The sequence below is a fragment of the Accipiter gentilis genome, chromosome 5, assembly GCF_929443795.1.
Source record: "Accipiter gentilis chromosome 5, bAccGen1.1, whole genome shotgun sequence".
In the NCBI taxonomy this organism is placed as follows: Eukaryota; Metazoa; Chordata; class Aves; order Accipitriformes; family Accipitridae; genus Astur; species Astur gentilis.
The window spans coordinates 37688054-37704454 of record NC_064884.1 but is presented as its reverse complement, the minus strand read 5'-3'; the positions used below and the strand labels follow the sequence as shown (position 1 = coordinate 37704454).

General features: G+C 36.8%; 1 protein-coding gene across 1 annotated transcript in view; it reads left to right on the top strand.

Annotated features, from left to right (window-relative positions):
- PRKN (parkin RBR E3 ubiquitin protein ligase) overlaps positions 1-16401 on the top strand; it is a 787949-nt gene that overhangs the window by 291207 nt on the left and 480341 nt on the right. Inside the window, exon 4 of the mRNA XM_049801652.1 lies at positions 11527-11645. Coding sequence (XP_049657609.1) covers positions 11527-11645 — 119 coding nt within the window. The remainder of the gene's footprint in view (positions 1-11526; positions 11646-16401) is intronic.

Sequence of the window (16401 nt, the reverse complement as noted above, 5' to 3'; positions counted from 1 at the left end):
AACCTCACTATTTATTCCTTGGGTGCTCTGAAAAATGAACTTTTCCAGAATGTTTTGTAATAGGGTAACAGACTCTGTAACAAAGCTAACAGCAATATTGTTGTTGCTGCTTGTTACCAGCCTTTCATAGTTACTGGTAATTACTATTGATAAGTTAGTTTACCTATATCTGGACAACATCAGTTGAGTAGAAGTGATATTTTTGGACACTGGAATTAAGTAGAGAGATAATACAGAGAAGAAGCTCAGTAGGAATGGCTATTATTTTGACTGAAGGTATGCTGTTATTTGTACTTTCAGTCAAAAGAAACATATCTAATTAGATACTGTGATTGTACGTGAACACTAAGAATCAAATTTCAAACTAAAAGAAAGCAAAATTAGAATATTACATTCTGTATTGTCAAAAAGGTCGTTGCCTAAATTGTGCATTATCTCCTATGCAGATGGTACCTTTCTGAAATGTCATATATTTGAAACTATAAATAAACTGATACAATCTCATCTTCAATTTGCAAATGCAGGCATCTATTCTATAAATGTAAATATAGTTTCTTTTAATTCTTTTCTTAAGTTCTGTGGTGCATTCTCAATTAAGAAGCTGATCATTTCTGGATGATACAACTGGATGATAATTTACCCTTTCCATCTGTCAGTACTTTGTTTCTTGTTGGATGTGACATAGATATTTTCTGGGATATCACATGCTTGGTGTGAAGGCACCAACAGGCTCTGCAGCTTCTCCTCCAACCTCCCTCCCCCCTTGGGTGTTTCAGTAGTTGTGTCAAAGGCCAGCTGTGAAGTGGGGCAGGTGGGTAACCTTAGATTAGACTTTGTGAAAAGAGCTGTGTGAGAAAGAGCTGCAGGAAGCCTTGTCGGAGGTCTCCACCTCACCCATCCTCAGTGCAACATTTGTACATTCCTCAGACCTGGGAGCTGCATTTAAGCTCAGGTTCTTACCTTTGTTCCATCCCTGGGCTGTGTTTCTAGGTATGCTGTGTCTGGATGTATACCTTCTTCATCCTGACCTTGACTTGCTGCCTTGATTTCCTGGCCTGACCTGGGACCAGCCCCATCCTTAGGGACTTGCTTGGTGACCACTGGTCTGTGGTTGACCATCGCTATACCTGCGTTGCTCACCTTGCTCAGGTGTGGTGGGTCTGAGCCCCAGTTGGCCAAACCATGGCTGCTCTTTGCCATACTATCACCACTGGCTCATGGCTCCCCTGCCCTCCCCGTGCTGTGCTGGCACCTGAGTATTCAAGATTTCTGGGTGTCGAGCTGTCCAGTCACGGCTATTTCCCTAAACGTGCTGCTCTCTGTACAGAAATCTCAAAACAAAGAGTGTAGGTTCTCAAATTCCACTTGGACACCAGAGCTGTGCTGGAGCTGATCATACAACTGGCTTTTAATTTGAAAACATTTCTTAGTTTATTTGCTGAAATTGTGCTCAGCTGGATCTGCTGCTCATACTGAAGCCTACACTGCAGGATCTCTGCCACCCATGCTTGGGTTTCTGGAGCAGCTTCACTTCCCCTTACGTGCTTAGACTTAAACCCAAAAGTCCCTGCCAGTTCCAGCCAGTTGTTATCAGTGCAGGTCACACTCAGTCCCTTGATTGAGGTAAAAAAGCAGCTCAGGGTGGTATTTTGTGGTAGATGTTATGGTTGGAGCATAGTGGTTTCCCCCTGCAGAAGGAGTACATTTTCAGAGAGACCTTTTGATACCCTTAGTCTTGAACACTTTGTTGATGTGCAAGGTGTCACTCTCTCCCATGTATCATTTGCTAAGCTTTCAGCATGAAATTGTCTTTTTTCTTCCCATGTTTTGCTGTCTGGCAGAATCATCACAATTTTTTTCTCTTTTTACTGCCTTCAATCCTTATTGTTAATACAAACTATGCTAGCTTTAGTGTTGAGGTTTGCTCCTTTGTCTGAAAATCAGAGACCAAGCTGAAAGAGAGAAGAGTATATTGTGAGAAGTAAGAAAAAATGAAGTTTATGTAGAGGTCAGGAAAGGGAATGAGAAGGGGGAAAGGTAATTACAGAAGTTAGCTGGGAAACAAGATAATGAAGGAAGAGTTCAGGGGAAATATGGAAGGAAGTAAATGATGCTGGCGCTCAGAAAAGGGAAGCAGAAGATTCTTTTGTGATAAAGATTGAAAGAGAAAGCCTAATGAACTTTTTTTCTACCCCATTCCAGATTCCAGAAATCTAAAATAGATCAAATACTAGTATTTTTGTATTTTTAGAATTAATAGAAGCCCCCTGGGTTTTTTTTGCACACAAAAATTTTTCACTGAGAAGGAAGGAGCAAAAGAGACAAATGTCCCCCCTGTTGTCTTTGTCAAGTACTTCTGATATTTCACCTCTTACACCCTTTTCAGCCAAATTCCAACTCTTCTTAATATCATCTCTTACTTTAATTTTAGTCCTTGTTACAGTGACAAGTCCATTTCTTTTTTCCAAATAGCTGTGTCTTCCACATACTTTAATTACTTGAGATCCATAGGCATTCTGCAAATTGTATTTGAGTCTCAAGAAAAAGAATTGTTTTTTTAAGGTTTAGTCTATTTAATATTGTTAGCCATACTGCAAAATACTGCAGCTCTTTGTCATGAGCTGTTGTGCACAGCATCACCGTGGGATTCATCTCACCTAATTTTAAAGGTTTGCAATGTAGATATCTCTACCAGACCTAGTAGTCCTAAATCCCCACAACAGAGAAAAACCAGACCCTTTTAGGCACAATTTATCTGACATATTTATATCTTTTTATATCTACTTTCAGATGAATTGAATCAAACCATAAAAGTGCCCATTTTTCTCACTAGAATATAGCACAACCAGTTTAGATGAATCTAGCTGTCAAATAAATGCCATTCTCATGGTCAAAATTACATAGGCATCATAAAGAATAAGTATCATCATCAACAGGTAGAAAAGTTTTTTAAATGTGTGCATCTGCATATATGTGTCTGGGGAGGAAAGCTATGTGCTCTGTGAAATCTTTGCAGGTAAAGACAGGCACTTTAAAAAAAAAAAAGATTAAAGGCAGAATACATCAGTTGTATTTTTGGAAAGTGAATGGGATCTTTTCAGTCATTTCTCTCTTTTGAGGTGCAGAAGTGCAACCTCCACACTTTTTTTTTACTTTAGCTTTATGTGGAAATTTTCACTACTTTGAGACTACTGAGCTTATACTACAGATGTTTTTCCTCCTACTGTGTTGAATCAAGCAAAGTCCTTAAAGTGAAAGCAGTTGGAAAAATACTTTTTTTGTCGTTCACTTCTAACTATGTATTTTTCATTATGTGAGTGCAAATTGCTAAAATGGTCTGAGAGGTCTCTGACAGTCAGTCTACATTTTACAATTGACAACTAGTCTAAATGTAAAAATAATGGAATCTGAAACAATGTTAGCTTTATGTAATTTTCAATCTGTTGGAAGACTTCCTGTAGCTGTGTCCTCTTTTAAATAGCCAAGTTAAAGACTCAGTAGTCATTATCATCTATATGAAAATGCAGTTCAAATGAAAACAGTAGGTTAGCTCCTAATATCCCTATTCAGATTTTATTCACTTAAACAGTCATATGGATGATAATGGGTGTTTTGACTGATTAGAGATTTCAGGATCAGGTCTATAGTCATTATGACTAATGTTTTCTGATTAACTAGTCATGCATATCAAAATAATTGGTCTGTGCTATCACTAACATGAATAAAGCTCCCACAGCATGTTCATCATTAACAACACAGAAAAAAGGAGGTAATTCACGTCCTAAGGAGCTTAACAGTCTAAATAGGGATACAGTACAAAACACTGGGATACACATCAGAGAAAGTTACTTTCTGTTTTTATATAAAACACTGAAGGGAGAGAACAGTTTTAATACTTTTTGTGATGGGACATTTTTGAGGAAATTAGCTTTGAAGAGGTAGAAAAGAGAGAGGGTGTCTCACTGGGATGAGAAGACAAGTCCCGACATAGATCATAAATGAGCAGCCTTTTGCATTCATATGTTCATACATTTTTTTGGACAGTAAAAGCAACATAATTAAATGAACTCAATAGAGAAAACCACCAAGCATTTTCCTAAAACTAGTCTGTAATAAATGGCTTTATCTGATGATGTTTGAAAGTGAAAACTGCAAAATAGGGATTGTTTTCTGAATTCTTATTAAAGTTTTTAAAGTTATACACCAACAGTGTGTGCCTCATGCATTTACATTATACATATATGTCTATAATTCACATATGTACAAGTACATATATAGTCATACAAATTAGCCACACATATTATCCTGGTCCCTGTTAAATGTACATTGTTTAAAAGTTACTGGAGATGTTGAAGGTCTAAAATGATCAATAAATTGCTTTTGAAAGTGGAATCACAGATTTTGTCTATCAGACCCACTCCTGCTTTTTAACTGGGAAAATTCTATCTCAGACTTCTGTTATTCAGGTTTGAGTAATTTATTGTATAACTTCTCTAAAACCGAACAGGAGGAAGCAGTTGGTCTGATCTTATAGAACCTGCAGCATGGCTTATTTGAACCTTCCTCATTTCTTTTCTATGGCTAATTTGAAGATCTAGATCAACAAATAGCTAATATAGAAAATACACTAAAAAGAAAAGCAGAATCTGACAAAAACACTGAGAAAGATTTAATGGAGACCAGTGAGCATACATGAAACCTGTCGTCTGTGTATCTTGGATCATTAAACTGTAAGCTCTCAACAGATAGTGTCAGATCAAATAACCCTCTCCTTTTTTCCTTTGAGATTTTATAACTACCCATGTAGTACTTTTCCTCTTGAATCCTTGGCCTAGTGAATCCATCTCCACAACCCTTTCTCTCTGCCATTTTACTTTTATCCTTCTACAAACTTTTTCACAGCTTTTTTATGACTTGGTCATTTCCTTAGGAGGCTGAGCCAAGGTTATGATGGTGGGCCGTAGACCTTAGACACTCTTGAAGGCAAATAACTAAGCCTGAGGTGGAGATGGCAGGGAAAAGTGCTTACAGAGGAGCTTATGGAGAGGGGGTTACAATACTTAGGATATTTCTGTGTCTTGTGGTACTTTGTCTTGCTCCAACACTTTTATCTTGAACTTTCTCTCATCTCCCTATTGCCCTCAGACACACTTTCAGTATTTCCAAGTGGGAAGTCATTAAGTTTCTCCAAGAGTTGCAAACTTCACTGGAATGAGAACATTGATAGAAAAAGTGGCAATCAGCACCATGACAACATGTTAATTACATAGTATTCATTATGACTCTAGCTAGGAATTATATCTCATATATTTAAGGAGCTATTAAACATCCAATAGAAGTGCATTCAGTACAAGATATACTAGAGAAAAATTATTTTTGTTGTTTCTCTTGACCTATCATCTACTCCTGAATGACAGGGATGCTGTTCCCCAGCACTGGAGGATATTAAACTTTCAAAATTGATCCTTAACCCCACCTCTGATGACTTAGTTTGAGCAATTCAGTTTACATAGGGCTTAAACTCAGGTTTCTGGAGACATTATTTCTGGATATTAGAAAGGAGATGTGATGAATTTAGGTTAATATGTTATGTTACTTTATCTCTTCTGTCATGTTATTTGATGGTTAATATAGAAAGATAATAACAATTGAAATAATTTATTTCTAACATTGTAGCATGACCTGAGGCTATAACTTATCTCATTACCAGAGCTATCTTAGCAGGGTAGCCTATGCATACTTCTGCTTTAAATTCTGGAAGGTCTTGGAGCCTTCAGTAGCTGTTCTTCACCAATTAGTTTCTTGTTTTATATTTTACTGCAATTTTGGTTAGGAAATTTTGTGAGGAAAATATCAGTACTAGATATTGCCTGTAGTTGAAAAAGAGAAACAAACAAAAACAAAACAAGAAAAAACCTCAAACAGTTCAGACTTATTTTTTGCTTGCTCCTACATGGATAAGTCTAAATTTGCTAATTTATGAGACATTAGTATAATTTTTATTCTTTTAAAGTAAATGTCCTCCTTATTGAATGGAATATCAGAACTATAGAAATAACTTCTAGAACTCACAGAAAATAATATATAGGAAGAATGGAGGGGGGATCTGGTGATGTTTTTAAAAAGTAATGGAAAAGTCTAGGAATTTTAAAACCTAAAAGCTTAACTGAAGTTCCTGAAAATGGTTGGAGGAAAATCTAACACTTGCAAGTATCTGATAGAATCCAAGAACAAGACTAACAAACGGCATGAATTTATCAAAAACCAGATCATGTTGAACTGTAGAGAGAAGAAAGCGGTAGATATCACATATTCACCTTTCCAAGGTTTTTCACTATTTAGCATGATACTGTTATTACCAAATGGGGAGTCCAGATATAGATAAGAATACAGTAAGGTTGCTGTGAACTTGTCTACTAGTTTGTAGCCAGGGAGTAGTTATTAGTAGTTCATCATCAAAATGGAGGGATATATTGAAGAGGTCTGCCCTACATCTGATATTAATCAATATTCTCATTAATGACCTGGAGGATGGAATAAATACAATACTTATTAAAGCAGTAGATATCACCAAGCTAGGAGGGACTGCAGATAAAGTGGATGACAGCCTGAGAATGTCAAATGATCATGACAAATTGGAAATACAGTCTGGAAAGAAACACCGTGCTGCTCGGAAGGGGCCAGCCCAGGGTATTGAGCTTGGCTGGCAGCATTCAGCAACACAAATACAGAGTGGGTTACAACAGATGAAGTAGACAAGGGTCTGGAGGTTCATTTTAGATCATAGACTGAACAAGAACCAATTTAGTTATGCCCATGATGTTGAGCAAAATATTATACAGGAACAGATATAAAGATGTCTGTGAAAATGAACCCTATTGTGTTCAGCATTGGAAAGACTTCAGCTGGAAAATCGTGAAAAGTTTAGGGAGCTGCACCTAACACTATTTAAAGAAAAATCCAAGAGAAATATTTTGAGCTCTAGAGAGTATTAAGTGTAAGAGAGGAATGATCACATTGGGGTTGACTAGCCCATGAAATAGAAAACCAATACAAAAACCTGCTGCAAAGAAAAAGAAAATAAATTGGCTTCCATATCTTTGGGTGAAAGTAGAGGATGTAACTGTTAAATTTCAGCACAGAAAATTAAAGCTAGAAATAAGGAATATCTTCTTAAAGATAAAGATATTGAAGTGCTAGAACGGATGACCTGAGGAAGGAGGTTTTGAATTCTTCATGACTGCAGATGGGAGACACATTTCTTGTGACTTCAGACATGAGACATTCCCTTGCTTTCCCTGAAAGATTCAGTCCTGTAAGTGTTCTTACCAAATGCAAAGGGCAGGTAAGGTAGACCCATATAGCCAGGCAGTTGTGAGTTAAATGAGTTTTGCTATGTTGAAACAAGTTATGAGAGGAATTCATCAATGCAGATGGAAATTATTCATTTGGTTGCTAATTCATCACATGTAATAAAATAAGAGACACTTTTTTCCTGCATTTCCAAGTCAGATTTATCTGAAGCTTGACATGTTGGAGGTGGCTTCTTGAAAAGTTAGCCTACAATCATGTGCTGAAAAATGCTTTTGGACCTCAAACTTAGAAACTCAGGTTTGTAAGATCAACTTTCTGGTGGCATCTTTTTGGTTTACAGTAAATTAAAGTAAAATACTTGTCAACAAAATGACAGATCCTTGTTACATCATCTTTAAGGATAAAAGGCTCAAAGTAAATGGATTCTCAAAAGACATGCTGATTACCAACTGGTGTGGGAAAGCTAGAAAAGTGTCCAGACCACTGGATGAATCATTGGTGGTCAAAAGAAACTATTATGGGACCCTCGTCCCACAAATAAATATTTGGAATATGGACCTGAAAATTGAGATTGTTGTGCCTTCACCGTCTCAGAAAAGAATAAGTGCAGATACAGTGCATTTGTTTTTCCCTCAGTCTTCCCTCCCACCAATGTATGTAATTGCAAAGAATACTAGTAGTTATAATTTTATTTATTTATTTATGGCATTAATGCTCATGTTCAATATCAAAATCAGCATTTATAAAGGGACCTACATTTTTTTTTAAACTTGTAATCTGTTGTGTCTTCACATTCTTGCTGAGTGCCAGTATTATAAAATATTAATGGAAAGCTTTATGAAAGCTTATAGACCATGACTGAATGAGGAAAGATGAGGTTCTAACGTTGGTTCTGCAGCAATTTTAGTGATTACTGGCATGGTGCCATAATTACATTACTTGTTAATATTGCTACGTCAGAGCTGGTGCATAAAGCAGATTTCTTTGTTCCTGTTTCTTTCAGTTCCCCTCTGAAAAGGGATTCAAGGGGATGCAGTCTCAGCCATGGAGCATGCTAAAATCCACAGGGACATTAACAAATCAGTAAAGAGTTGAATGCTGGCCATCCATCAGTATTGTACTGTATGCTGACTTCTAGCATTTGCATTTTTAATTCAGTCTTTGCCACTCCTGGTGATGCTGCTCAGGACATACACCTAATGATGTAACTGCACCTTGTGAGAATGAGATCAGTATGTCTGCATAAAATGGTGAATGGTTTGCTGGAAATCTCCATTTACACTTTCCTCCTAAAATCAGAACATTCCTCTTGTCATGTTGTGCCTCTCCAGCAGCCTTGCTCTAGCAGGCATTTCAAAAGTTATTCTGGGTCTCTGAATAGATCTGTGCTGCTTAACTGCTCCAACTCATTGTATTATAAATTTGTTTCTTGTGTTTCAAAGTTGTGCATGGGGGATGTGTTTGGGGTATTTTTTACATTCTTGAAAAGGGAAAAAAAATGGAAAGTGGTAAGAAAAATGAATATTGAGCTAATGTAGTCTATTTTTGCACAGAGTAAATATCAAGCTAATGCATAAGATTTATCCTCTATAGTAAATCAGCAGTATGTCTCACTTTAGGCCTCTCCTATGACTGCTATTTTTACCACAGTATTCAGTCATGCTGATTTATGCCATACTATCCTGTGAATATTTTGCAGAGTATTATCAATAATATAATTTTATCTTTGGGTCCAGATGGAATGAGCTTAGAACACAAAGCAGGCAGAAAGCATGATTCCTGCCTCAAGTAGTTTCCTGCTTGAAATAAACTTGGTATAAAGTGTGAGACAGGGACACAAGACATCAGGGAGTGGAGACTGGATCAGGAAAGGCATCAGCCCAATTAACAAACTGTTTTATTCTGTAAGGGCTCATGTACTCAATAAGATGGTTCTGTTTGACCGGACGGGTTTCATTAAAGTCACGGCAGGAATCTTTCTGGAGAGTAGAACCGAATTAGGAGAGTGAATAGTGTCATCACAGATCTACTCAGGATAAGTGCTTCTAAATGTGAATAGAAGCAGCAGTCTCATTAGTCTCATTAGTCTGACCATCTAAGAAATCAGAGCAGCAGGAGAGGACTGGTGATACCAAAATAGGTAAAGGGCTCTGGTCTCACTTCCTGCACTTGAGACTAAGTGGCTGAAATCATCTTGTTTATTGTGGGCCTCTATTAGCAATAGCATTTTTGCTTACTTAAGTCATGTAGTATTTCCTTTGAATTGTGCTACAGGTACTGCCCTTTTGTTTTATTGATTGACCTGCTGACCCTGCATAGAGGAACTGCCAAAACTAAAATTCAATCATTTGCAAGCATACTCCTCCTCATTTGCAATGCTGTAGTTTAGACTTTTGTTGTGGATTCTAGCTGAAATTAAGTTTAATCCAGACATGCTCTCAGTCCTATCATTAGGAGCCTCAGGCAAAATACGAGTAAATAGAGATCCAAATGTCCCAAATTTTGTCATATTTAGTTTGTATTCAACTCTCATCATTGTACCATTTATTAAATGTTTCAGCATAAGCCTTTTTTTTTTGTCAGTTGAACTATTTTAATCTCAGAACTGTGTTTTAGACTGATTGGAGAAGTGTGCTCTCAACCTTTTGAGTTGCACTTATTCATATGAAAAGTTTGTATGTGCATGAATGTATGAATGTGTGTTAATTTTCCACAAAAAACTGAATTCAGTTTAAATTCTGTTATGCTTTATGTTCTGCTATGGTGATTAATATTCCCCAGGGCAGCATAATGAAAACACTTAATAGATCAGTTGACTAAAATTAATATTGGGTACATCACTGATGTACTCTGAATGTAGCTTACATTTCTGAAAACTTGAAAAAGTGTTATAAAACTTCTTTCATCAGTGCACATCTTCTTTTAGAACATCTACATACTTTTTCTTAGAAAAAAAGGTTTTTGGATGACATAGTTCTCTGAAGTTGAGTTTTGGAAACCAGTTGCACATTTATGTTAGGACACCTATGAACAGGTGTATCATGAAATTGATAGGCATTTTCTTTGGCAGAACACAGCATCTGACCCTTACCATGTGAAGGACATGTAAAAATAAAGCAAGTCAGTCAGATTTAAAAATATTATTCCAGATCATATTTGCTGTGGAAACATGTTAGGATTCAAATATACATAAAATTATATTGCTGATAAATGTAGGGAGAAGTAGGAGAATGGGGAAGAAGACAGTCAAAAATGTTTGATCTCTAAGGGACTGCTATTGATTCTGAGGTTCACCACTGTTAATGGACAAACCTCCACAACCATTCCTCTTGATACTGGGAAAAATCTGTTAAAAACTTTATTCTGGTCTCAGTTCAACTTCTGATAATAAGCTTGAGTCTCTGAACTTGGACATGTCTAGTCTAGATTAAAACCATGCTGTGAATCTTCCGTCATTTCCTAAGGAATAGCAATAGCCATTCTAAAAAGTGCTCTACTCAAAATAGTGATCAGGATTGCATGTGAAATCAAATTCATTATCATTGCCCCAGGCTTACACAATTCTCTGCATATCATCTTCTGTTCCATAGTTTCACAGAACAGAATGTGTTTCATTTAATTTTCCTTGAAAATTTGCTTGGCCTAATATCTTGGCAGCAGTTTACAAACTTTGCTAGGTTATACTGCTGCCAGCGAGAACAAAGAAATGGTTCCCAGTCTTCCATGAATAAAACTAAATTTGCTAAATTAAATATCTGTTTTCTTACTGTGATATCAGTCAAACTGATCTTTTAAACTTCATCCAAGGAAATTTTCATGCAATTTGAACTCACTCATTTGCAGCTAGACAAATGAAAGATGCAAGTTATGGAGAGCTGGACTAATTAATCTCATACATCACTTCCCAAAGATTACAGCTGGTGCTCATCAGTGGTAAGCTCAAACTCAAGACAGGATGCATTTTCTAGGAGTTATGGTGTAGTTCACCTATGACTAGTGATCAAGAAGCAGGAGTTACTGAAGGGTGCTAAGAACTAGACCAGGCAAGATAAGATGATCACAATGCTGAATTCAGGCCTTAAAATTAGTCAACCGATTTTTTTGCTTATCACTTATAGATTCAAATAGAAACCTTTCATGACAGTTGGTTACTGATTTTCAGTATACATCAAATATTTTTGTTTGTTTCTTGGTTTTTTTTCCTCCTGGCAGGTGCAGCTAGTTACAACAGTTTTTATGTTTTTTGCAAAAATTTCTGCCAAGCTGTGAAACCTGGGAAACTGAGGGTCCGCTGCGGTGTGTGTAAACAAGGAACACTGACGTTGGCAAGGGTAAGCTTGTTTGATTGTTTGTTTGTTTGTTTCAACGGTTTGGAGTATATGGAAATGATATATCTAGCTTTATCTATTTGCATACATGTAGCTATGTATATATGTATTTCTACTTAATTTTTTTCTTGCTGTTCATAACTGAGAAGAGTAATTCAAAGGTTTGTGAAAATTTCACTCCCTTATCTCCATTATTTGCAGCACACACAAGGAACATGTTGCAGACTAGAGCTCCAATCCTGTAAAGACCTTCTTAGCTTTATATTTTAAGGACTAACGATTAACCTGGTAGTGTGCACAGTGGTTACAACTACATGTGTGCTAAAGAGTTGGAATTATAGAGGCTCATGCAAAGCTTGGAGCAGTTCTTAAGGCCACAGAAAGACCTGAATTCAGGTCTTGATTGTGACCATTACGGAATGAGACAAGGAGGGATTAAGTGGCTATGCAGTTGAGAATATTAATCTGTCCAGCCTAGCTGCCGCATGTAAAGTCAGGGGAAAGTTATTGTGCCAGGACAGAAAGTTAGCAGGAGAACCATCAAGTTTGGTTTGCATCCTGAAATGGGAGTGTTGTTTGACTTGAATGTGCAGTAGTGTAAAGTTTTGTAGGGTTTTTTTTTTGACTAAGTGCTGCTGAATTTCACCAGTTGTGCTACTGGGGAATGAGAGTTCTTCCTCTCTCATAAATCACAGTGTTTGTCTACCAGGTTTGTTATGTGAGAGGCTTAGGCTTTACAGCAGGCCGAGCCTTACCATGGTATAGATTGGGCGGGGGGGGCTTTCATATTTGGCACATGTTTAAATGTTTAAAAATTTGTCTTTCACTGTGCCTTAAAGTGGTTAATTTCTGCTTCGTGTTCTGGAGGTAACCCAGTGCTTCAATGTCTTTACATGTAATAGCACCGTGAGACCCTTTAAAAACCCAGCTCCTTTATTCTCATTGAAAAGAATAAACCGTAGCAATGCTTATAGATATCTAATTCAAAAAGCCACAACAACAAACCCACTCAAGCTCCGCATGCTATTCCTGAATTACCTGCTTATCTCTGATTTATTTCAGAGGCTTGGAAGTGTGTGCATTTTGTGGTGTTCCAAATGAACACATCTAAGGGGTTTTGCTTTCTCCCAAGGTTGCATTTAAATATTGGTGGTTAGTATAGGCTTGAATCATTTATAAACCAAAATACAAGAAAAGTTGCCATTAATGTACATTTCCAATAATATAATATTCAGAATGGATAAAAACACAGATGACATTGTATTCATCTTGAATACAAGCAGTCAGTGCTGCTGAAAGACATTGCTGTTATCACTATATGAGTTTGGACCTTGTGTATTGCATTGACAGCACACAATATGTGTCCTTTGCTAGACTCAGTGGCTTCCTTTGGCCTGCCCACTCTTGGAAATAATGACTTTTACACCTCTGCCATTTGGTTGGAATCATTATATTGCTTGTATTAAATAGACTTAAATAAATTTCCAAACCTTTCAGTTTTTACAGTATCTGCTAAATAGTGTTCTTCAGTTTGGAGACTTTAAAGGAAAAAAAAAAAAATCCCTTTATTGTCTGACAACAATTCCTCATAATGCCACAATAAAAACACTATTATAAAAAGTTCCAGTATGGCATAATTCTAAACACACTTTTTGTATCTGCTTGTCTGAAATGTACGCGGGCCTACATTCTTTTGGCAAATACAGGGTCAAGAACACAATAAATATACACAAGCTGGTAGTTTCCGTTGAATGATCAGAGTGCAGCTGCTTGTTTTTTCTATTAGCATATTTTACAGTAGATATGAAAAGAAAGTAGCTGGAAACTTGTAGTGGAAGCATTTGTGATTTTCAAGATTGATTCAAAAAATCCCAGCTTTCAGAACATTTGAGAAGGTACTTCAGCATAAAAGTACAAAGGAGAAAAGAAAAATAGCTTTTAGAGAGTATCAAATGATAATTTTTATCTGTTTTAGTTTTTAAAGAATGCTTGTCTATGAAAATAATTTACACTTAAGGTTCTTGTTACTTTCTCTCCAAAACAAAGAAAATCTGTTATTATTCTTTTCCTCTCAAATTTGAGTGGAGCACACTAGTTAAAAACAGTGAGTGTGCTGTTCCAGCACTTTGGGCTGGCAGTGCTCAGGACTTCCAAAGCGCAATATGTGCAAAATGGGCACACTTATTGCCATGAATGCACTATGCAACAGTCAATTTGTTTTATAAATACCTACCATGTACCTCAGTCCTGTGGTTATGAAGATTAGGTGCAGATTTGGCATGTGCCTGGCCCCTGTAATCTCTTTTCTTCTCACTTTCTGGTCCATCTTCCAGGGAGATAGAAAGTAATTCCAGCTGGGGAAGCTTGAAATACAAACTAAGCCCCATTTATTTTTCAGTACTGTGTGGAGACCTCTTGCATTAATGCTAGGCAAAAGTGCAGTCCTACCAGCAAGTGTGTTGTATGTACTCTGCTTTCTGCAATACATTGCAGTCTGCAGTAGGCAAGTTATGTCAGGCTGAAAACATTACTGTCAATTGCTTGACTTTTGTGCACATTAAAAAAAAATCATGTAAGTTAGTATATTACCCCAAACCCTCTATCTTTCCCCTCCAATCCTACTGGACTATGCCAGTGATTGCTGATAGACATCTTTTCTACTGGTACTACAATTATTTTCCTTTTACAGAGAAATTAGTAAAAATAAAGTCAGCATAAGAAAACTATAAAAAAGCTTGTCTGTACCACCATCCTACAGATTTGTCAGCAAAGCCATTTTTTTAAGATCTCTTTTTTTTTTTTTCAATGCTCTGTAAACTGTGCTTGACCTTTACATGGCGACACAGCAAGTTTCTTGGGAAGCTCTCTTATGCCATAAGCAGCAAAGCACCATGTAAGCCAGCATTTGTTATACTAATTCTTTTATTGAAATGAAAGTGAATACCTGTGTAAAACCCACACAAAGCTTTGGGCAGCCTTAACTTACTCTACATGCTAATCCTTTTCCTACCTAAGCCACAAATGACCAACCTAATTAAATTGAGCTTTCTTTTTTTCATGGTGTGTTGACTGACATTTTAAAATATTACTTATTCATTTAAACAGTTTTATTCTATAACCTTATTTAACTGTCATGCCTATTTGCATAGCATTATTTTTAATATATGATGCTCAGAGTAAGTTTATGATACTATATTTCTATGAAATTAAAGAGACCACTGTTTTTATTTTTACCAATGACATCCATCTAAATATTAAATTTGTAATTTTCCAGTTGACACTTAGGTTGGTGTTTTATGAACATTTCGTGACCTAATGCTTTATGGGAGATATATACCAGATTGATTTAATTATAAGAAAACATCAGTCACTGCAAAAGTATCACCTCTCCCTAGTTTCTCTAATTAATCAAGTACAAAAGCATGTCTGGAAAGATTGGAGTGTGGGAGTCTTATGTAAACCACCTACAAGCCTGCCAGCAACTTTCTTCAAATACCTTGCAAATTTTAGTCATTAGTTTCACGCTGTTTTATATCTTTTATTGTTTTTAAGCTTTTAAAAATATTTATTTCATATACATACAGTGTTGCAATTTGTTTCAGTTACCGTGATTCAGATAATTAGGGATTCCTCTTTCCAGAAGGAGGAGAAAAAAACCCAAACCACCCACAAAAAACCCTGATTATAGCAGTCACATTTACAGTTCTTTTTTTTGGAGCCATAGCAGTGCTAACATTCACAGTGTTAACTCTATAAGGAAAAGGAAAATGCATATCTGCAAATGGAAGGCCTGATTCTGCAAACTGGTATACACCAAGCTATACATGTAGAGGACAGTTTTTCAATGTAACTGACTCTATGACATACTCCTGGTATAGAAGACAGTAACATTTGACTCAGTATCTATTTGTCATAATGCAAAATTCAACCAAAGTAAGAATCTGGGTTGAAATGTGGTAAATGGACTTTAGGTCTCCACACTCAGGCACAGGCGCTATGGTGAGGCCATTTCTCCTGTGGGGACAGGTGACTTGTTACTATTTGGTAATTATTTACATTTTGTTCTTAGTAGTAATGGTTGAGTTTTCAGTATATCCTCTATTACAAGGACCAAAGGTGTTTTGCACAGCTTCTATAGTTTCAAGTGTTCCTTACAGCTCACATCAGTATTTCCAATCTTGTCAGACATGGGGAGTTATATTTGAATCTGATTTAACTCCCTGAAGCTGATATGAGACTTAGTTTCTGGCACTGAGAGCACATCTGGATTTTATTCAGCAGCTGGCGCGTACAGTCCTGCTGTTGTCCCTGCCCTCTGCACTCCAGAGGAGCCTCCTGACTTCACCGGTTTTGTTACGCTGTCTGCCACAGAACTGCTCTTTCATAGCTTGTCATATTAGGGGTATTGCTTTTATCTATTGCTTTTCATCTTAAAACTAATAAAGAAATGGACATTTGCTGAATTTTGTTTCTCTGGCACCGTGAAAAGTTGTCATTTAGGTAGCTCGTCAGTTAGCGTGGGCTGTGTGGCACATCACAGTGTGCAAGGGAAGAGCACTAGTGTCTTTTGGGTGCCTTCCAGTGACTGATAAATAACAAGTCATAGGCAGTTTAAGTGGTCTTCCTAATAGATGGTAGCATAGTATTTTGAATTTGATACTTTTGTATTCCTAGGAAGAGAAAGATCTTTAATACAGTTTGAGTTCTTACTTCCTAACTCCACTTGAATCAATTTATTTCAGTGGGGTGTTTTCTTTTT